At 37.1% G+C, this 23,104-nt stretch overlaps 1 protein-coding gene across 4 annotated transcripts in view; it reads left to right on the forward strand.

Annotated features, from left to right (window-relative positions):
- Positions 1-9,997: 9,997 nt before the first annotated feature.
- LOC137387123 (nuclear receptor coactivator 7-like) overlaps positions 9,998-23,104 on the forward strand; it is a 38,209-nt gene continuing 25,102 nt past the window's right edge. For all 4 annotated transcript variants that reach the window (XR_010977868.1, XR_010977867.1, XM_068073432.1 and 1 more), the window contains exons 1-2: positions 9,998-10,146; positions 12,439-12,527. Coding sequence is in view for 2 of the 4 variants with exons in the window: in XM_068073432.1 (XP_067929533.1) it covers positions 10,026-10,146; positions 12,439-12,527 (210 nt within the window). In the remaining 2 variants the exon portion in view is untranslated. The remainder of the gene's footprint in view (positions 10,147-12,438; positions 12,528-23,104) is intronic.

Below are 23,104 nucleotides of genomic sequence, written 5' to 3' on the forward strand. Positions count from 1 at the left end.
GCTCAAGATTCCTGCCATATGGTGGCCAGACCTGCCATACAGTTGCCAGACCGTCATCTCAATGGTGATGATCCAGACATGTTCATATCTGTGTACTCAGACTGCATTTCCAGCAGAGTGTGAGCAAATTTATTCCATTCATCCATCCGTGGTGTAGCCAATTTCTAGAAAACGCAATGCAACTTTATCTCACACATTTTTAATTACATGTGCATCTTTAGCCAGTGAAAAGGTTCCAAAAGTCTCTGAAGTTGCCAATGACTGCATATTAAATGAGTTGAGTTGTTTGACTTGATATTACATGAGTGAAGCTGTCTAGAACTATCTAGAGAGTTAGTGGAGTTGTCTATGGCTGTATGTTGAATAAAAGGTATTCTACAATAGGCAGCTGAACAAAACTGGGCTACTCTCCTCATCGATTCCGCACAACCATTACTAATGTTTCATCATGCAGACATTGGTCACTCCATTCTAACTTCACGTAAATTAATTGCTTGGATTGCTTGGCAGATGGATTATAAACAACAGACTCCCTGTTTTATGCAGTAAATGATTACGTACTTTGATTGGCCATAAATTGCTCACACTCTCTGTTCAAAGTAGAAGCTGATGATGACAGAGAGTTGGCAAACACTATAGTTTCTGTAGAATACTGTTTAAGTAAAACTTGAGAAGCATTAAATATACGTTCGCCGTTTTCTGCATAAATGACCAAATGTTACCATACAGGACAATATTATTCACGAAGTCATATTTCACGGAAGCTGTCTTTTTGTGCATTTTTGCGGAGGAACACATACACAAAGGAATTAATCTGTGAATCCAGCTAACAATAGAATATAAAACCTTCACATGCGTACAGCAGGTTAACTTTATGTATTCTACAGTACATGTAACTGTACCTGCACTGCAAATCATATACATGTAACTGTACCTGCACTGCAAATCATATACATACCGCAATGCCTAAATCAGAATAATCACTTTCAATGTCATGAGTATTAGAAGTTGTTGGAAGTGATTTCATGGTAGGAAATGGCAAGAGAGACTTGAGATAATGACACTATGCTGAGTTCTGAAGAAATTGTGACACGCTGAAGTAATTTTGTAAAGAACGGCCATGTATTTGCAATTCAATGGGTGCAACTCAGACCCCACGCGATTCTCATAAATGGGTGCAACGCCAATCCAGCGACTTTTATAAACGAGTTTGAAACTCAACTGACTACGACTGGCAACAAGTATTTAATTTCAGGTAGAAGTTATTCTCTCTTTTTAAAAAGCTAACAACTAATTATTCGCAGATTTTGACTATCAACGGAATTGTTTTCTTGCTGACAAAACAAGTACAAAACTGTTTTGGAGTTTATATTTAGCACTAAATCGCTGATCAATTTTGTTAAATTTAGAAATGGCAGCAACATTCCATTCAAACAAGAATAAAAATTGGAGCTTTTAATACGATGTTCTGCTGACAGCATTGAGTTTCTTTTGGAGCACAAGAAAATAATACCTGCACATGCATTTGGATTCGTCTTTTCACCATTTGTTTTGGCCTCACATAAACAGAGTTGTATTTGTAAGATAAATACAGATATAACTAAAGAGGAGGTAATGTAATGAGAAGCAGAGTCAACTTAAGCGCATGTTGAGACAAATTTTTAAAAGGCAAGATAGCAATAATAACATTAAGAAGATTAAAGAAGGGTAAAAAGATTAAAATATTTATATATATATGTTAACACATTTCCAAGGGTCTAGTAATACAAATAATAAACAAATGAAACTACATAAGAAAACTGTTCAGCGGAGGTGTGTGGCACGATAACCAAGTTTTGTGTTTTTATATCTCTGTGTGCTTACCATGTATTTTAGAGAGAGCCCATATTATTAAATGAGTGTTACATGTATATCTATCACAACAGTCAATTGGTAGAACTAAATAATGAGAGGGGAATGTTTGGATATCGTTAAAGGTTGGCTTGCAACAAAATTCACATTACAGTTATTTGGTATCAAAAAATTCACCATGTCTTACTCTGTTGTGTTGTAAGTGCCAAATATGTGGAAATGTGATTACAAGCTCTTAAAAGCTCAAAAACGAAAAGCCGCTGTAGATTGGAATATCTTTATTTCGATGATGTAACCATGTAATTTGGTTTCCGTCTTGTCACCTATGTTCTCACGTGAATTGAAAGGCCAATAAAAAGCTCAATATAAAACTTATCGTAGTACTAGTTTATGACAAACACTTCGGGTTTTACTGAAGACTCCGTATCAAATATAGATGCTCGCTACTGTACAGTTTTCTTTCGGCATTATTCAATCGTCAAGTCGTAATGTGATCATGTGACCCAATACTTCGCAAATAATTTTTGCAGCACTTTTCGATTATCACAGGTGACCAACAGGCTCGTCACGATTATCAGACAATGATATGTACTCCTTCGGGCTAAGGTTAAAATGTTTAACGATTTTTTACGGCAAGTTATAAGATATAAGTGCTAAAAGTGACAGCATTACAATGACGATAAAACAGACGCGTAAGAACAATAGACATAGTTTTATTGAATGCGTGAAGTATATTTGTGAAAATATTTCGACGAATAAGGTTGCATGAAAGTGTAAACAGAAACCATCTCTCACAACTACATCACATTTGAGCCGTTTTGGAAAGGGAATCCAAACTACGGCGGTCTCGTGTGGCTGCAATTTTCTGTTCGTTTTTGAGCTTTTAAGAGCTTGTAATCACCTTTCCACATATTTTGCACCTACAACACAACAGAGTAAGACACAGTGAATTTTTTCATATCAAATAACAGTAATGTGAATTTTGTTGCAAGTCAACCTTTAATATCAATAACCATCAAAATCTTTATTTTTAATTTCAGAGGTGTCTCATTCATTTAAGCCTCAGTGTCTAGATAAAATGGTGAATAATTTACTCTGTGCAATAAAACCTTTTTTTGATAGCGTCATCTTGCAAAACTTGTTTGTAGTTACTGGTATGTCTAGTTAGTTTATTGAATGCTGTTAAAATTACTCTACACAATCTCACTGTTTATAAGCAAGAATTCACATGGTTTTTCCCATTAATTTTAGGTAATTTTTCATTAGTTTACGCAATGCTGAGCATGGCAATAAATTTTTAGCAAAAGCAGTACAGGGTTCCCTCAGGATACGATGTTGATCCGTTCCAGGTTTGGCATCGTATGGTGAAAAATTCGTATGGAGGGGTATAGAGACCATTGTAATTATACAATGCAAACCTCCCCTTGTAGAAATCGTCAAAATTTTATAAAATATGTATATATTGAAAATTAGTAACGAAATAGTATGTTAACTTTAGTAATTATAGTTACCTACAGTAACTGTATTGTATTTAGTGTATTTCAATTTTTATGATCTGCAATAAAATGCAAGCTTATAATATGTGTACTAAATGCAGTACGTACGGTAAGGAGTTCTTAACTTCGAGAATTGCGTATTATATAAACTGAACTCACACTTAAACTTAAGTTTTCCCACGAGCAAACGAGCGGAGCGATGTGTGCAAGTTTTTATGATAAATGCATGTGCACACAACTTGCGAAAATTATTCATCAACAATGAGACGAACCCTTGGCTAGAAATTTCATCAAGAAATTTAAGCATCGGAATGTAAAGTCGTTAAAGTATAATAACGATACAAAACACATTTAAACCTATTTAAATATGTTACCAAGTCTTTGTAAACCGTCGGTATTATCTTTAAACTTACCCATCTGATCGGATTATACACAAATAGACAGATTTATTTGAACGAAAATTCCCACAAAAAGTTTGAAAAGCTCGGTTTAATAAAAATTAAGACCGAAAATTGAAACGCCAATAAAGCCGTGCGACCGATTGTAGAACTATTTAGTAGTGCGTATTTCACGAGAAAACCGTGTTCATTTCACCAGTCTATGGTGCTGTTTACTTGTAATCGAATTTATTCGAAGGTTTTTGTAATAAACGTAGACCGTTTGAGGCGTAGACCGATTTACAGGTACGAAATTATGGTACACCGTTTATCAGCCTATGTTTTTTGTCCAATCACCGAAGGTTTCATTATTTAAAACGTTAGCCGAAATTCTTTACAACTTACGTACCAGCTAGGGCCGAACTACAACGCCCGTTTATGACGATAACATTTTTTTTATTTTGCTGCAGTTTTATACGCGTGAATGCTCCTACTGGCTTTCTGTTAAAGATCGCTTATCAAAACCTTTCTACATTCAACGCAACCAACTTTCAAACTGTGTATAGTACACAGTTTACATACATTACAGTAAATTAGGCCTACAGCTTTATAACACTTTTATAACAGCTTTTATTTTGCTGCAGTTTGCAGAAATCTTCGAGACGCATTAACGCTCATAGGTTTTCTATTATTGCTGTATTACTATATTAACAATATTGGTTATTTTAATAATATCAGTGCATTTTACTTATAATATTGGCCAACATTGCATTTCTCCTATTGCAAGGGAGAGATATAAACGTGTAATATTTTCCTTTCATTGTTGTTGTTTGTCATGACCAAACACTTTTTAAATAATTTTTCTAAAAACCTATATAAATACCACTACTTCTCGATATTGCTACCTATGACGTTTTGAAATGTAAACAAAATTGTGTATTGGTTTTCTATTATTACTATATTAATAAAATTGATTATTCTAAGAATATCAGTGCATTTTACTTCTAATATTGGCCAATATTGCATTTCTCCTATTGCAGGGGGAAAATATAAACATCTTTTCCATTCATTATTGCTTATTGTTGTATATAATAACACCCACACCCAGTACATTACAGCTACCATTGCAGTTATCCTATTGCACTGCAGAGCCATTTGATTGCTAATATTGCATTTCTCAACCATCAGTACCCTTTATTTTTTTGCCAATGTCTCTGGCCATCTCTTTGGTCGTGGGCTGTATGACAGTAGAATTTCTAGTAGTATGTATTTTTCATTATTTTATTCTTTATCAGCTTCTGTCTTTTTGTTTCAATATAACACTTAGTGTGTCTGGTTAAAACCTTTTTCAATGTAATTTAACAAGAAAGGCCTAGTGATGCAGTTATCGAAAGCGGCCTATCGCACACTTGACCATTTAATGGCTATCGAAAAGAAAAATGAAATTTCATTTACTATACAGCACGTACATAGCTTTGTGAAGTAACGTGACTTGAGCTGGTACATGTAGCGAGTGGAGCAGAGAGGAGGCAAAGACCTATCAATGCTAATTATGTTACTGTACACTTAAAAATAAATTTAATGCGTTATGAAATGGAATTTCTTTAGCAGGCTAAAAGAAGTTGTCTAATCCTGTCCAATTTTTCTACTGGTTTTAAAAGAAAGTTTACAACTTTTGGGTCCTGAAAAGCAAAAATAGCCAGGAAGACACAGCTTTCCTGCTGGTGCAGAGGGTGCTCTAACAAAGCAAACTTACTTGGTGCAATGTAGAAGATAGCCTACTTGATCAATTATTGAGGATAATGCTTGCTGGTGCATTGTGAATGCCACTACAATACAGAAAATTGCTAGCTAGCTAACGCTTGTACAAAGATCCAGAAAAGGTACAGTAGGTTGTCTTGTATGAAATGTGCACAAGAGTCAATATAACCATACATACAGAAGTTTGTACGGATTTATACCCAAGAGGACAGGGCTTTAGCAAGTTCTAGAAAGTAATGTGGATGCGTCATCTGTCTTGAATAGCTAGTTATATATGAGTTACATACATACGATGGTTTGTATTTACATAGTAGAAAACAGGCCTGCAAAGACATGGTTAAACATGGAAGTAAAACATAGAATCAAAATGAAATAATTAAAACAAAATTAAACATAAAATGAAATGAATAAAACATGAAAAACAAGCCACACAAAGAAGATAAATAATGATATACATTATACATGCATTGTACAGTATTGTTTTCATGTACCAGTCCACATCAGTAAATTAAACACTTGAATTTTTTCTGCCTATGTAGGTTTTTTGTCTCTTTTACTTCCTCGCCACCACTAAATGGTTGCTCCTCCTGAATGCTGATCTGTGCATGGCTTCCAACTCCTTCAGGTTGTCAGTCGTAAGTTCCTCCTTGTGCTTGCTTTAATGGAGTTCTTGATTTTAATAATAATTGCATTTGTTGATTGGTTGCGACCATATTCCTTGGCAATATTAACAATACAAGCATCTTCTTCCTATTTATTTATGACCTTCAACTTTGTTGAAGAGGAAATCATTTTTCCTTCGTCTTGTAACGTTTGTATCGATCTCAGATTCCATAGCTGACGAATTAAATATAGATACTTGTATTTATATATGTATGCTGAATAAAGGTGTATAGTAAAACAGAATATAACGCTAAAAATGAATATTCGCTCTCGCTTATGTACTTTTCACAAAATTTCCCAAATTGAATGCTGACTTAAGAGAAGTTGGGAATCGTGTCTCTTTTAAACGTTATAAATAAATAACCTATTATAACTAATTATAATAGTTAATAGGTTATAGTATTATAACCTATTATAACTAATTATAATAGTTAATAGGTTATAATAGTATCACCTATTAGCTATTATAATTAGTTATAATAGGTTATAATATTATAACCTATTAACTATTATTAGTTATAATGGTATAACCTATTATAACTAATAATAATAACCTCTCTAACTAATTATTAGTTATAAATATAACTAATTAATATTTAGTATGATCTTGCAAGATCTGATTACCCTCAAACTCTGTAGTGAACCTTGATTTGTTCTATTAGAAGGATTGTCAGGATAGTCCTAACTTTTTGTAGTTGTCCATTTGTTGTTTAGAGAGGACAACTCCATAATGTGTTAGCGTAGCCATGTTCATAGGCTCAATCTATTAAAGCTCTGTTATCACTAAAATTGAGATGCTTTATGTAAATGTTAGGAAGTTCATGAGTTCAATTCTCAGTGACCATTATTCTTTTTTTCTAGTAAGGTTTTGCAAATAGACATTACATAAATAATGTTAAAATGTCGGTCAGGGTAAAAAGTGAATTGCCACATCACCTTTTTTTCTTATAGTTTGCTTGTTTAGTAAAGCAGGATAACCACACATGTTTATAGCAGAAGTTGAAACCTACATTCATTGACATATATAACTTTAGCATTTGTATGGTACCTGCAGTAATTCACAAGTTCGATTTGCTTCTAGCATTATTCTAACACCTGCGACTTGTTTAGACATATGGTATATGTATTGGTGTCAGAATTCCAATAGAATTTGGTAGGTCTGCATAGATGAAGTTCATGCAACCTGTGAGAATATGTTCATGTGAGATTAAATTCATAATATTAACATTAGCTGTTAATATCATATCATTTAGTTTAGTAGCTGTGTTTATGTCCAGTTCTGTTTACTTTTATAGTGGAGATGTGAGTTAGTAAAACCTTTTAGCCGGGTGCTAGCCAACTGCGTTTTTCACTTAAATGGCAGCCTGTGGTTCAGATTTGTTTGGATGTCTTCCTTCCTTAAGCTGTTTAGAATGAAGAGATGACAGAGACTTTATTCATGCATTACAAATCCAACAGCTAAAGTGATATATTTATCTCCGTATTTACATAGCCATATGATGTATGAATGTCACCTCTTTACTGTTATCATACAAGCAGCTGCGTATGTTGAATAATCAGGAATAATTATTGTACCCAGCTTCTCACCTTGACCTTTTGTTGAGCCGTACTCGCGCTAACCTTCCTGTTGTTACGCTGTGAAAGGACCTGTCAAAGGATAGATTAATAATAGGTCAATTATATGTATTTCTTCTTTTGTTACTGAGAGTGCAATGGCTCTTCAAATAACTTGCTGTTTGCTAAGAGGGTCATGCAATTAAGTCTTAACCTTTCCTCTGGTTCACTAGCTCAAAGAAGTTGATGGAATTAATCCATTTGGCTGTCATTTACTCAGAGACCGATGGCTGACCCAAGATGTTTACATTTTCCTCTGTATTCAAATATTTATTCAAAAACACAAACTGCAGAGCCAGACACTCAAGTTTAAATTTTAGCCCTATATACATGTAGTTAATTTTATCTCTGTTAGCTTCAGTCGTAAGATATACTCACAAGCATTCACACCCTCAGATTTGTATCAAAGGATACACATTAGAAACACATTTCTACCTAAAAGCCATATTCTGTATCCTCTGTGTATCATGGCTCGTCTCCAAAATCAGTTTATAATACGTTAAATTGTTCAGTTTACGCTGCAATTTCAGGTCATCAATTTTTGCGTTGGTTTACTAATTTAATTTTGAGATACTTTTCCAACATGAACCAACATTGTGTGGAGTCATATGAAAGGTTCGTGATTCCAATGAAGTATTGCGTCAACTTGCTAGCCTTTTAAATTCATTGATTATTTATGATAGTAAATTTTTTTCGGCTCACCTACTAGGCCACGACAATTGGTCTTCCTCGTGGTATAGTATTTATAATGGTCACTGTTTACTCATGAGATTTGGCACAGGAGCAATTATGGTTAGACGCCCTTCCTAACACCCACAATGATCCTTGTGGGACTCAAACCATCCATATACATGTACTGATCATAATTTTGTACACTATTCATTGAGCCATTGTATCTTTGCTTAGATATCATTACATTCCTATAATGACATCCATCTATTCCTTTCTGTGCTAAAAATAGAGCACTAGAGTCTGCTGTAACTCAGATAAACAGATGCATTCTGTTGAAGTCTTGTATGCGCCGTTGTTAGTTGGCATGTTCTTCCTGTTTAAACTTTAACAACCCTTCAAAACCTTACTAGTTACTAACTATGGTCGGTATTAGAAACTACTAAAATTTATATTATTTTTACATCATAAAATTGTATCAGAATCTGAGTGTCGGAAAATTTGTTTTTCACAAGCTTCAGCAAATAGAAACTAGCCAAAAACCTAATTTTACCATAATCCCAACTTCACGCTGATACTAAAGTCAACAATACCCTTGCCATGAGTGTATTCCATGTTATGTGTTATTTACTGTAGAGTATTTTAGGACTTATAGACAGCTAGACACACTCATACTGACACATGGTTCTGAGGCTAATCGATACCTGTAGGAAGCATACTAACAGTTGTAGAACATAACCAACGTGTTTGAGGAGTATTTGAATCTGTGAGGGTTAGTATAGGTCTACGTAAAAGTGTCACAATTTGATGTAAGGCAGCGACGCTCGCATTCAATTGTCTGCTGCAATATATTGTTCACAGTCGAGGTTAGCTCTATTGTTGAGATGTTTGTAGCGGAATCAATAGTTGATTGTAGATTGTAATGTATCACTCAGCCTACGTGAGTGCATTATCAACACTCCTTTTAAAATAAATTTTCATAAAATATGATCCCTTTAGTAACACCCCTATTCAATTTTTTGTACCTAGTCAAGGAGATAGCATTGTTTTTGTGTGAGTATAGTATGTACAGATTCGGCGGTTTACGTGTGTGCTACTTGCAAATACAATAATTAGACAATAGCAAGTAAGGTCAGCGTTAGCTGTTTTGTAGCCGAATACCTTGACCATCTAAACTTTTAATCACACTTTCTCAAACATCAATAATGCTGTGTTAAATGACAGCAATCATTCTATGTAAATGTTTATTACCTACTGCTGTTGCTGCCGGATACAATGATGATGTTAGTATTGGTATGCATCTTTCCAACGGCTAAGCAATGACCCGAAGATGCAATAGCTGTTTATTTATGGAAGCTCTCGCCTTGCCTACATTTCAGCGCTTGAAGCCTGCCCTGGTCAATTATGATTGCCTCAGTTGATAGGAACGGGTGCTTTCCTCGATCAACAAAACTAACCAATCAAAACAAGGCGCTAGACTCCACACGTGAACAGGCTGTATAGAAGGCAACACCAATGCCGACTAAATTCTATTACTCTCACAACGTGGAGGTGGCATCAACTCAAGCTCAGTGACTGCTCGAGATCCTCTGAGATGTTGAGCCACGAAGCTGCCATGTTGCTGCCGAGTGTTCTGGAAAAGAATCAACAGTTTTCTCTAGATTTTCTTGCTTTATCCGGGCTGCAGATGCCAACAAGACAACCGTCTCTACCAGGTAGGCCCACCTTTGCTGAGCCATACACAGCCATGTTACACCATGATACTTGCATTTCTCAGCTTGCCTTTAAGAAACACAACTATTAGTCAAATTGTGATTAGCTGTATCTAGAGCTAGTGAAGCATCCTCTGCTACATGAGCAATAGTACAGCTGTTCCAGCATTACCACTTGTAACACTGAGTTTATGCAGAGGAGCGAGTGGGGAAGGGGATTATTATATCTTCAGGAGATTAGCATTAATATTCATCTAGCAGGGCGTAAAAGCAGATGTTCGGTGAAGGCAGACGGGCTCTATCAGTTGGTCAGAGATGCATTCACGTTCTGGTCAAGGGTCAATGTGTTTCCATGCTTTGAATGAGTTCGGAGTTGCCTGCTGCTGACGAATTCGAACCCTATCGTGCCAGTGATTCGGATTTGCACGATAGATCTTTCCAAAATAGACGATGTCTCCCTCAAAATAAAACTTATTAAAGTAGGCCCACTTTCTCGCAACGAATGCCTTCGTGTGAATTTAGCAGAGTGAAATGATGAAATTTAGCGCAGTGAAATGATGTCAAATGCTTTGAATTTTGCTGTTTCTGTTATTTAGAGTTGAAAACACATGCTATGTGTTTCACCATTCAAAACACGGTGTATGTCTAGAACATTACGGTTCACTGTATTAGTAGAGCTCCGGTTCACTGTATTAGTAGAGCTCCGGCGTGACCAGATGTGATAAACATTAACTTTATGACCCTTCTTGACTTTGGAAGGTTTGCTTGTTCTTTGAATACAAGAAGAGCATTTGCCAGTCAACTTCTTATAGCGGGTGCATCTACATACCATCAGCCATTGTACTATTACGGATGGCTGTAGCGTAGTGCACTGTGTCAGATATCGTCAGTCATGCATCTATCATGCATCAGCCATGCGTAACAAGCATAGTCGACTCCTGCATTGGTTATTTAGAAATGGTATTCACACTCAATTGTTTCACTACCAGTTTATTCCAAAGAGGCCCTAGCCATCTTGTTTCAAACATCAGTTGCTGTATAAGATGTTTGTATATTTGGGTGAAGTTTCAACGATATGTAGACATTCCGATGTGGACTGCTTGCTGGTGAGACAGATTTGAGAACTCTGTGTGATCAACCCTGGCCAAGCGCACCCCTGTTAGTCTGCTCATATGAGAGAAGTGGAATAAAAAATTAAACAACTCTCTGTACACCTTTTAATGTAACTGCAAAAATTGTATTCCACATTAATGATCGACTTAAAAAATATTTTAGTAAATTTTATTAGAAAGTATTTGATTATTTTAGCTGCTATCAAGTGTAGTTGATTTTAATCTTGAAACATCCTGGCAATCAGATTATCTCAAACATCTAAAGCAATCGCGAATAATAAAAAAATACCGGTACGTTCTAATAAAATCTACCAAAATTTTGTCAAAGTTTATCTCTAAGCCATACTGTTAAATTTGACACAAAACATTAAAGGTTTATATCAGTAGAAGAGTAATAAGTGTAAGCAATGGTATCGGTGAAAGTCTTAGTAAACTTTATAGCAGAGTGTACAAAACTGCACAGAGTACAAAGTAGTACAAAGGAGTTGTACAAAGTACAAAGGAGTTGTAGAAATGGAATAAATGATTAACTTAGCACAAATCTATTAATACAAGTAAAAAGGAATTTAATTCAATTTATAATTCTCTTTTTGGAATAATTACACTATTCTTGACATAAGTTTCACCATCAAATTTTGCACTGTACTGTACTAGGTTGTACAGCACTGCACTACACAGTACTGTACTATACTGTACAGCACTGCACTACACTGTACTGTACTGCACTACTCTGTACTGTACTACACTGTACTGTACTGCATTGTACTGTGCTACACTGTACAGCACTGCACTACACTGTACTACTCTGTACAGCGCTGTACTGCACTACACTGTACTGTACTACACTGTACTGCACTACATTGTACTGTACTACACTGTACAGCACTGCACTACACTGTACTGTACTATTCTGTACTGCACTACACTGTACTGCACTACACTGTACTCCACTGTACTGTTCTGCACTCTTCTTCACTGTACTATACTGCACTGTACTCTATACTGCACATTAACATGCACGCTACAACAGCATATGTGTGTACAGTCACTGTAGACCATGTTATTATTTGCTACTGTGATTATTTCAAATCGCACGGCCGTGATCAGGCGAGGCTCTCATCATATCAACTCGTGTCCCAAACCAATGCATAGTTAAAATGTCTGAAAGTTTATTGTTGTTTAGAGAGACGTGTCTCCGTGGATGAAAATGATGGGAAGGCAGCTGTGAAAAAAGGATGTCAAAAGCAGCCACTTAACACCAGAGTGCACAAGGTACCCTTAGAGTTCCTGTCCTAGCTGTATAGACTGAATGAGTGCACAAGGTACCCTTAGAGTTTCTGTCCTAGCTGTATAGACTGAGTGAGTGCACAAGGTACCCTTAGAGTTTCTGTCCTAGCTGTATAGACTGAGTGAGTGCACAAGGTACCCTTATAGTTCCTGTCCTAGCTGAATAGACAGAGTGGAACTAGAGCCATGGGAGTTGCTGCCATGATCGCTGCCATGATTATGCATACTTGCAATAAAGCTGGTCTGTAGTTGTTATTAAAGTGAAGTGTTTACTTTGTCTGAGTTTAAATTAATTCTTTGTAATGAAAAGAGGCAGACTCCTTTCAGCTTCTTTCCTTGTCATCAGTGAGACGGCTGAGTAGTACAACACCTATCCCTACACCTGTTGGCTCTGTTTTAAACGTGGGATGTCATCAGTCAGAATGACCGATTGTGTTATTTGTGTTAATCCCACAATACTTCAGTGATCATCTATGTCACACATGTGTCAAACTCACCTTGTAATCAGACCTGGCCTGCAAGATCATTTTACATTATTGTTATTCGTGGCCCATCCGTATGGAGCACTGATGACATAATACTTCACAGAACTACAGATCCCATAATGCATTGCTTCAGCTGCCTCCCTGCGTACTTATCCCGTCAATTTAACCTGAAGTTTGTTTCAAAGTGATATTCCTGTTTGTTTTTATCCATATTTAGATTCCAAAAACATCTATTCTTAGTAGGCCAATAAATGTTTATCCTGTTCTGCCCGCGACCTAGGTCGTGTTTTGAAATGTGGCCCCTTCTACAATTGAGTTTGACATCTCTGATCTATGATAACAATGTTCACGCTGTCATAAACTCATTGGCGTTTGCATCAGTAAATAATGAACGTCATAGCGCTCTCATTATAAAATGCTGTCGGGAAACGATAAATACTAGTCTCGCAGCAACGGTCATGAGCGAAAATGTAGATCAAGCAATTCGAGACGACCAATCACCATCACTGAAACGGTGCATGTTGCAATGGCTGTACTGTGTAACAGTTGCGGATGCTCGGCGAACTGTCGGAAAGCTTGACAGTCGCAATCTTTCACGGCGCCCACATTGCCCCGATGATGCCATCGGTCAATGGTGCACAGTCAACCAAAAATCACTGAGAGGACAACTCCGACATCTGCGATATTGTGTAAAGCAGCCCTAAATACAGTTCTTATTCTGAGATGGTGCTCTTGTATATTTATTAACCCTTTCATTGCCATCAATGTACAAATTTAGCTTTCAGCCTTCTGCCAGCCATTTTACTGAAAATTGCTGATTCTGCTACATGATACATGTATGTATACAATTTTTTCCATTTCAAACCTTATCTAGAAAATTTCTGTTATATAGTTTATCTTGCCAATATGTGAAAAAACAGAGCTATGCAAAAAATTTAATATATCTATACTATGTGCATTGCTAAAGCTATGTTAAGCTGCGTTCGCTTCGAAGCTGTAACGATTCTCTACAATGTTCCGTACTCTTACAAAAATATTACTTTCACCACCATCCGATTCAGTGCTGTCACCTTTATTATTTGAGTATTTAATTAATTTTGAATCTGAGTCGGCTATAATGTCATCAACAAACGCTATTCTGTTTCTAGCACTGGAGGCGCTTACGAAAGCCATGTTACACGTAAAAAGTTTGATCGCCCGAAAAAGATGTTCATTTTTGACTTATAATTTGCTTGGCGAAGATAGGCTTATTTTTTAGAGAATCATTCGGACATCACTCTTAGCACCTTAGAAATACTAATGATCATAGGCTATGTTGTCACGTATCATCAATATTCAGTTACTATGCAACCGCTGTAAATTTTGCAAAAATGAGTTCACAGCAATTAATCATAGAATTTTGCATAGACTTATGCATAAAAATTGTAGAGATGTAGCTTGCTAGTTTCTGTCAATAAAAGGCATGATTCTGATTATGAACAAGTAAAGCTCTTGCTAGTCAACGAAGGTCACCATGAGTGTCACTTTTATTTGCGCCTCACAAGAGACTGGTTTTCTGAGTGCTGATGCTGGTGCATATTAGACTATCAGAGAAGACATTTAGTTGCATAACTGTTCTATCTGTCCTTCAACTGCATAGTGTCAGCATTTCCAATTGAAAAAGACAACAGATTTTGTCTGTCAAAGAATAAGTGTACAGCGTATTCCAGCTGTAGCACAAGTCTTGCATAATGCTCTTGATTCTTTTCGTCCAGGTCAAGTGTGGAGACAAGTTGACCAGTCTTGCAGCCCTCTGTGACACGACTCCTTCGGTTTTTAAAAACCTAAATAAAGTAGCCCAGCGCAGTGAAAGGGTTCATAATGACAATAGTAGTAGTTGAGAACACTGAACATCACTCTATGCAATAGAGTTATATATATTTCTAGCCTTGTCGAAAATAGTCACGCCTAAGCTGAATGAGTGGCATTCACAAATTTGTTTCATTTCGTCTGTTTCTTTATAAAAGACTCATTAAAAACCTCTTTTCTAACCCAAGTTCTGAGGCTAACAAAGGCTATTTGACTGAGTATATGGGTCGCTTTGTGAACAGCCCTGAAGGCTTGGGCTGCACTCGGCGATGAAACACATAGCCCGAATGTAGGGTAGATATTTGCTGTGGCTCCCATACTAACACTACAGAATGGCGGTCATGTTGACAAATAGATTGATAAATGACAATTAACTGCAGTCGTATGAAGACCATGACGTACTTGTTAAATTTTAACTTGCTGTGAGTGAAGTTTTATAAGCATATTTGATATTTAAATATAGATCACAAACAATATGTGATAGAAATAGCATTCGTGTAGCTATTTGCATCGCTTTTATTTTGTTTAACGGAAAATGCTGCGTTTTAACGATGAGAACAGTCATGTCCAAAAATACTTTTGGTTCATGACTTGAGTCAAACTACAAAAAAAACTCGCATTTCAACAGATTAAATTACCTAAAGAGTTATCCGAACGTTTCATAAATAGTTCCAATTCACACTAGTGGCTTTCATATGTTTTTTACGGTAATAATTTCATTGTTCATATATGAATAGATGTATGTGTGAAGCCTTGTCATCAGACTAAAGGGAGTTGTCATCGGTGTAAAGGGAGTTGTCATCGGTCTAAAGGGAGTTGTCATCGGTCTAAAGGGAGTTGTCATCGGTCTAAAGGGAGTTGTCATCGGACTAAAGGGAGTTGTCATCGGTCTAAAGGGAGTTGTCATCGGTCTAAAGGGAGTTGTCATCGGTCTAAAGGGAGTTGTCATCGGTCTAAAGGGAGTTGTCATCGGTCTAAAGGGAGTTGTCATCGGTCTAAAGGGAGTTGTCATCGGTCTAAAGGGAGTTGTCATCGGTCTAAAGGGAGTTGTCACCGGTCTAAAGGGAGTTGTCATCGGTCTAAAGGGAGTTGTCATCAGTCTAAAGGGAGTCCTCTATGAAACTATCTTGCATCGAGAAGTAATAAACAGGAATGGAGCTTATATCCCCTGCAAGCAGCTATTTCAATCAGTTGCAGACATATCAGTTTTATCTCTATCAAAGTAGACCAACAGTTTGTTTTGACACAACGTGTCAAAATGCATTTGTTCTCGTGGTCTACAGGTAGATATATAAATACATACGCATATTATTGGTGTGTGTAATCAGGTCTTTTCAAGGCCTCTTTGGATTCCTTATACGAACCCTTGGTTCGTGTGACGAAATACCAGAAATATATCTACTAAAGACTGAGTTACATGATATGCATCCGTTAGTCCTACAAGTATTCATAAACATTGAATTATCTTCTATCTGCCACTTTCAGCGCTGTTCTACCCACATAGTTATTACTTCTACCTGCTACTTTCAGCGCTGGGCTACCCACATAGTTATTACTTCTACCTGCTACTTTCAGCGCTGGGCTACCCACATAGTTATTACTTCTACCTGCTACTTTCAGCGCTGGGCTACCCATATAGTTATTACTTCTACCTGCTACTTTCAGCGCTGGGCTACCCACATAGTTATTACTTCTACCTGCTACTTTCAGCGCTGGGCCACCCACATAGTAATTACTTCTACCTGCTACTTTCAGCGCTGGGCTACGCACATAGTTATTACTTCTACCTGCCACTTTCAGCGATGGGCTACCGACATAGTTATTACTTCTACCTGCTACTTTCAGCGCTGGGCTACCCATATAGTTATTACTTCTATCTGCCACTTTCAGCGCTGGGCTACCCACATAGTTATTACTTCTATCTGCCACTTTCAGCGCTGGGCTACGCACATAGTTATTACTTCTACCTGCCACTTTCAGCGATGGGCTACCGACATAGTTATTACTTCTACCTGCTACTTTCAGCGCTGGGCTACCCACATAGTTATTACTTCTATCTGCCACTTTCAGCGCTGGGCTACCCACATAGTTATTACTTCTACCTGCTACTTTCAGCGCTGGGCTACCCACATAGTTATTACTTCTACCTGCTACTTTCAGCGCTGGGCTACCGACATAGTTATTACTTCTATCTGCCACTTTCAGCGATGGACTACCCACATAGTTATTACTTCTACCTGCTACTTTCAGCGCTGGGCTACCCACATAGTTATTACTTCTATCTGCCACTTTCAGCGATAGACTACCCACATAGTTATTACTTCTATCTGCCACTTTCAGCGCTGGGCTACCCATATAGTTATTACTTCTACCTGCTACTTTCAGCGCTGGGCTACCCACATAGTAATTACTTTATTGAAGAAATGTGAAAAGTTTACTAAACAACTTTAGCATGAGTACTTACACAGAACATGAGTATTGCAAGGCGAGAGTTCGGTTATTGTAACCTAAAAGTATTAACATACATGTATTTGTAAAGATCTCAGGCTGTGCTTTTTGCTTATACATTGCCCATGTACACTTATTCACTGTCAATAGATCAAATTCAACTCTTGTGTGCCGTATGCTACCCCAAACAAGGCAAAACTCTCTAGTTCTCCTAAATTTGGGAGGATGTATCATGTAGCCTATCTCTATGTGTACCCGATCATGTTTCCCTATGTGTATCCCTATGTGTACCCGATCATGTTTCCCTATGTGTATCCCTATGTGTACCCGATCATGTATCCCTATGTGTGTCCCTATGTGTATCCCTATGTGTACCCGATCATGTATCCCTATGTGTGTCCCTATGTGTATCCCTATGTGTATCTGATCATGTATTCCTATGTGTACCTGATCATGTATCCCTATGTGTATCCCTATGTTTGTCCCTATGTGTACCTGATCATGTATTCCTACGTGTACCTGATCATGTATCCCTGTGTGTACCCGATCATGTATCCCTATGTGTGTCCCTATGTGTATCCCTATGTGTATCTGATCATGTATTCCTATGTGTACCTGATCATGTATCCCTATGTGTATCCCTATGTTTGTCCCTATGTGTACCTGATCATGTATTCCTACGTGTACCTGATCATGTATCCCTGTGTGTACCCGATCATGTATCCCTGTGTGTACCCGATCATGTATTCCCATGTGTACCGGATCATGTATCCCTATGTGTACCCGATCATGTATCCCTATGTGTACCTGATCATGTATCCCTATGTGTACCTGATCATGTATCCTTGTGTGTACCCGATCATGTATCCCTATGTGTACCCTATCATGTATCCTTGTGTGTACGGAACCTGAAAGTACCCAAGCTCTAACTCTTTCACGCTCTGTACAGGCCAGACAGTTAGTATGAAACACATCAAGTAAGTTATCAAGCTTGTAGTATATTTACTAAATCATTGCATGTATATAGAAGCCATCATTAGTCAGGCAATGTAGTTTAATTTTTCCACAAACAAGTTGTTAAACTTTTAAAAAGTTTAAATGAAAGTTTTTTTCATAATATCATTAGTAGAATCTATTCGAATCTGCTCAATCCCATACAATTGGTGGGTATTTCTATTTATGAATCGGTGAGTCAAGTTTTAATATTTTTTGAGAGCCAGTATGTAACCATGGCTTAGTTTTGTCAAGCTGTTGATGCTTGACTCATGCTAGACGCATGCTCTCGACTCCTGTCCTGCGTGTTGCTTGTTGTCTATCTACCGGCTGCATGCCGCTGTCTTATCAAGCCGCTGCACGGCCTGGACATTGCCTCAGATAAACCGATGTGATAAACTATTGTCTCGAGGTAATTTGTTATGTTGACGAGTGGCTGTAGATGCCAGGACTAGAATGTTCCAGTGCCAACCAGTTGATTGACTAGGGTACTTGTATACGAGTGCCAAGCAACCCAGTGAGTCGTCAACTGCATGATAGTTGTTTATTATCTCGCAACCTGCTGCTAGATGTCTGCAATAACTTCGCTATGGAAGATGAAGTCTTCCTGCTGGCTATTAATTATGAATTTACATAAAATTTTAGTATCAGAAAATATTGGTAATTTTTTATCATTTGCGATTGTTTTTGATGTTGGAGGTGATCTGAGTGACAGGATGTATATAGATTAAAATTGACAAACTTGATCGCGGTTACAATGCTCAGATCAAGCGAAAGTGCGATTATGACACGTATAGTCGCAATCACTATATCTCCATGACACACATTATTCACAAATTTGAGCCAATCTGCAAGCTATCATCATCATGGAAATAGCATAAATCGCCAACTAAGCGAGTTTTGCGACTCACAAAACTTTATCAAATCCATCGTGCTTGCGAATGATGGAAACCGGCACTTGCCAATGATGCGCATTAAAACATCGTGCCAGCTATTCAACTTTAAACATTTTCAATAATTCCGTTCGTCCTTTCTTGATTGTGTTTCATGTGTTTGCATCGCTAACACATGCGTCGCTAATTATTAACTTATAGCATACAATTCCTTACCTTTTTCCAACAAGACGCTGGAGTCAATCCACATCATGCGAATGTCTATAGAAACACATAATTCGAACTGTAACACAACTGGAGCACAACTCAAAATCCGTCGTCATGGAAACATAGTGAAAGAGACCAACAGGATATAGATGCGTAACGCTGCAATTTCAACGCAATAGTCGATATCAACTATTGTAACTACAGTAACTAGTGTCGTCACTTTGCACATAGTTTTTTCGTCTTCAACGTTTATCCGCAAGTGTTTAAAGCGTATTCAACTAAATTCTTTTCTTTACTTGCTGACATAAAGCTATGCAATGAAATGCTATGCTGACACTGGCTGCCTTGCATAACATTTTCATTGCAGCCTGCATTAGCTAGGGCTAAGGAGACATACCTCTGGTCTTGTCAGTGTTTAGTCAGATGTTTAACATCTACTTATACTTCGTTGCTGGCACAATGCAGGAGCACAGGCTCATCACTTAATCTCTATTCTAGCATTATTTAGATTGTTTCATGAAATAGGGTTGAATAATCTGACATGCGTGGCAAACAGCTGCATACACAGCTGAGTGAGTCAATAACAAACAAAATATTCTAGTTATTGCTGTCGTAACTGTCAACTCATCTAGTAGGAGCTTAGCTGAGGACCTCTATGTTCTCAACTGGATTGGAAATTTATTATTGCATCAATAGGGCCGATCATTGTAATCAAAGATTTTTCAGAGTACTGTCTAAAATAGTCAAATACTAGTCAGAAACAAGTCTTAACCCGTGATATAATTGTTGGGAGTTGTTATTCAGCCTCAATTCTTCAATTTTTTATTGCTAAGAAAGTTCAATATATCGCATGCCGTTGTCTATCGTCACAATTACCATTATATTACCTACAGCAAAGTGTAATATTAGTGAATTAGGGCTTTATTTGTAACAAACTTGTTTAAATGTCAATAAACCTCTTGCAAATCTCCGTATTTAAACTGCTCAAATTTTTTTTCAATTTTTCGGACATGCGCTATATATCCATATCTGGTTTATTGCGCCTTCAGCAGCGTCTACTCATCAGCATTTTAACAACCTATCACGCAGAGGCAAGCAAGGGGAGACAAATGCTTATTTGGTTTTTGCATAGAAGTATGACCAAGTTATTACTGCATAATTTTTTTGTATTCAGGCTTTTTGAAGAGCTTTCATGGCTATATAACCAGTATCTCAATTAAATTTTGTTTCCAAGGTTGGTGAGATAACTCCCTAAGAAGGTTTTGGAGCTGCTTTTCTCATTTACATATGCGGTCTTAAATAAGATCATTTCAAACTTGCTGATCCTGCTGTGGTTAAAAGACTTCCCAGTAGTAAATATAGACATGCCATGTGAGTTTGCAAGAGTGATCATGAGTCATCCTTCATTGTCCATTAGCATGTGTTATGTAGTGCATTGCCAGAATCTGGCTTCAAAGTAGTGATTTGTGATTTTTATTATCCAAATAAAATGTTTTTTGAGGTTCTCAACTAGGGATAGCATATATAGCTTGGAAAGGTGTGATCAACTATCGTTGGAGTTGTCCCACCGATAGCTATCGAATTATCAATGAGCGGACAGAGTTCACCGATAGTTATCACGTGACTTGGCAGCTGGTAAAATTATCGTGCCCGAAAAGATCGAGGATTGTGGGAAGGGATAGGAAAAGGAAAAGCTGCAGAAAAACCTACAAAAACTACAGGCAAACTCGAATAACTCAAACTTCACGGGACTGAATGAAAGTGTTCGAGTTATCAGAGCGTTCAAGTTATCAGAGCACTGTCACAAGTCCATGTATTTTTTAGTAGATAAATGTACATATACAAACTATATATAAATCAAATGCCTAGATGGATTGTTTCAAATTAAAATGCTTCTGTTGTAAAGTTTAAAAAAAATTCATCAGAAAGTATTGAGTCTTCTCTATCACTTGAGATTGGTTTGTCATTTTAGGTGATGTGATTGCCAGGAGGTTTTCAGATTAAAATTGGCAAAACTTGATCGCTGTTGAAATACTCAGAAGAAGAGACATCTTTTTCTTTTGAGCGTTTTAACCAAGGTCAAGTTTGCCGATTTTTTTTAAAGTTTGTTCGAAGGTTAGCTCACTTTTCCTTGCTTTCGGAGGACCATCGCAAAGCAAATGTTTGGTAAAATTTGATTTTTTACAAACCTTTAGAAAAATCGTTAACAAAAATATTTTGCCGAACTACTAAAAGTTGAGGTTTATCTCTAAGGCTTGGAATAAAGTGATATTCTAAAACGATAACCACCGTCGCAGTAGCCGTTGGGCAAAAAACTGTTCGAGTTACCCAAGTTGAGGTCGAGCTATCTAAAGCAATTTATCATTGCGTGGGAACAGACCAAACAAATCCGTTCGAGTTAACCATGTGTTCGAGTTATCTGAGTTTGACTGAATCTGCTAAACTATCGGGTTAGATTCTTTTCTATTATTCGATAACGCTATGTAAGTTTTGGATGTTTCGATAGGCTAAAAATAGGCAGCATATTCATATCGAGAAGACAACTATCAAGCAGTCGACTATCGTGCGACCCTATTCTCAACGTGCGGAGGTGAATGGAGACAAGTGTTGAAAAGTTACCGCGCTAGCGAGTTGGCTAATCTGAATAAAGCTGCCCCTGTCTGTCAAGTTGGGACCAAATAGAGAATGTTGAACGGATAGACTTTGCTCTCTCCTCAATTGTTGTTGTCTTTGACAAGCATTTTAATGAAATCATTGTGTCTCAAAGTAGCTCTTTACTGATAATAACTTTATTTTTAGAAATTGCTCCGTACTACAAATACTCTATATGGGGTTTAATTACTCAGCAACGCTTGGGATAATATGCAAGTAGAAAAGCCTAGTACCTACAGCCGCGGTGGGCATACCTCTCCTCCCTCTCACACTCTTATGTTTTGGCTAATGTACAAAGGGATTGCTGGCTATGCAGCGCAGGCCACCAATATTTAAACTCATAGCTTGTCAACAAATTTTGCTTAGTTGTGATCATTTTCCAGTTTATCACAATTGATTACAATGTTAGCAACTTCTTCTTGAGGTTATTTAGTAAGACAAGTTAGCAATAATAATTATATTTTTGAATTTATTTTAGTTCATATTTTTGTTTGTAAAAAGTTTTTATTTCAACAAACTGACGTGAATGGCTTTAGGAGAAATTGTACCTGCGAGCTTGTACCTGCGAGCTTGTACCTGCGAGCTTGTACCTGCGAGCTTGTACCTGCGAGCTTAAACACAGACCGGGTGTTTCTAACAGCAGCTGAGTTTGTAAGTTTGTCTGAAGGATGCTTCCTGAAATCCGTTCTTTGAAGAATAATTCTTGGAGGAGATCATTATCTCCTTTCTGTTGGAGTTATCATTCCAATATTATAAATATAATAATAAACTATAATAAACATAAACTATTATTTTATGTGTTTATTTGTATTGCTATATTTTTTTCAAAAATGAATGCTGCATATTAGCAACAAAAAGTCCAATAAGAAATACTTTAAGTTCATGACCATAAAATCAAACCATAGAAGAAAGGGATTTGATTCACAAAAGGATTATCTGTAGTATTTCAATAGCAGTTTCAATTTACACTAGTGACCTTCATATATCTGTTGTAAGTGGAATTATATTGGTTCATATAAAATTGTTGTTTGTGTGA

The sequence above is a fragment of the Watersipora subatra genome, chromosome 2, assembly GCF_963576615.1.
Source record: "Watersipora subatra chromosome 2, tzWatSuba1.1, whole genome shotgun sequence".
Taxonomy (NCBI): Eukaryota; Metazoa; Bryozoa; class Gymnolaemata; order Cheilostomatida; family Watersiporidae; genus Watersipora; species Watersipora subatra.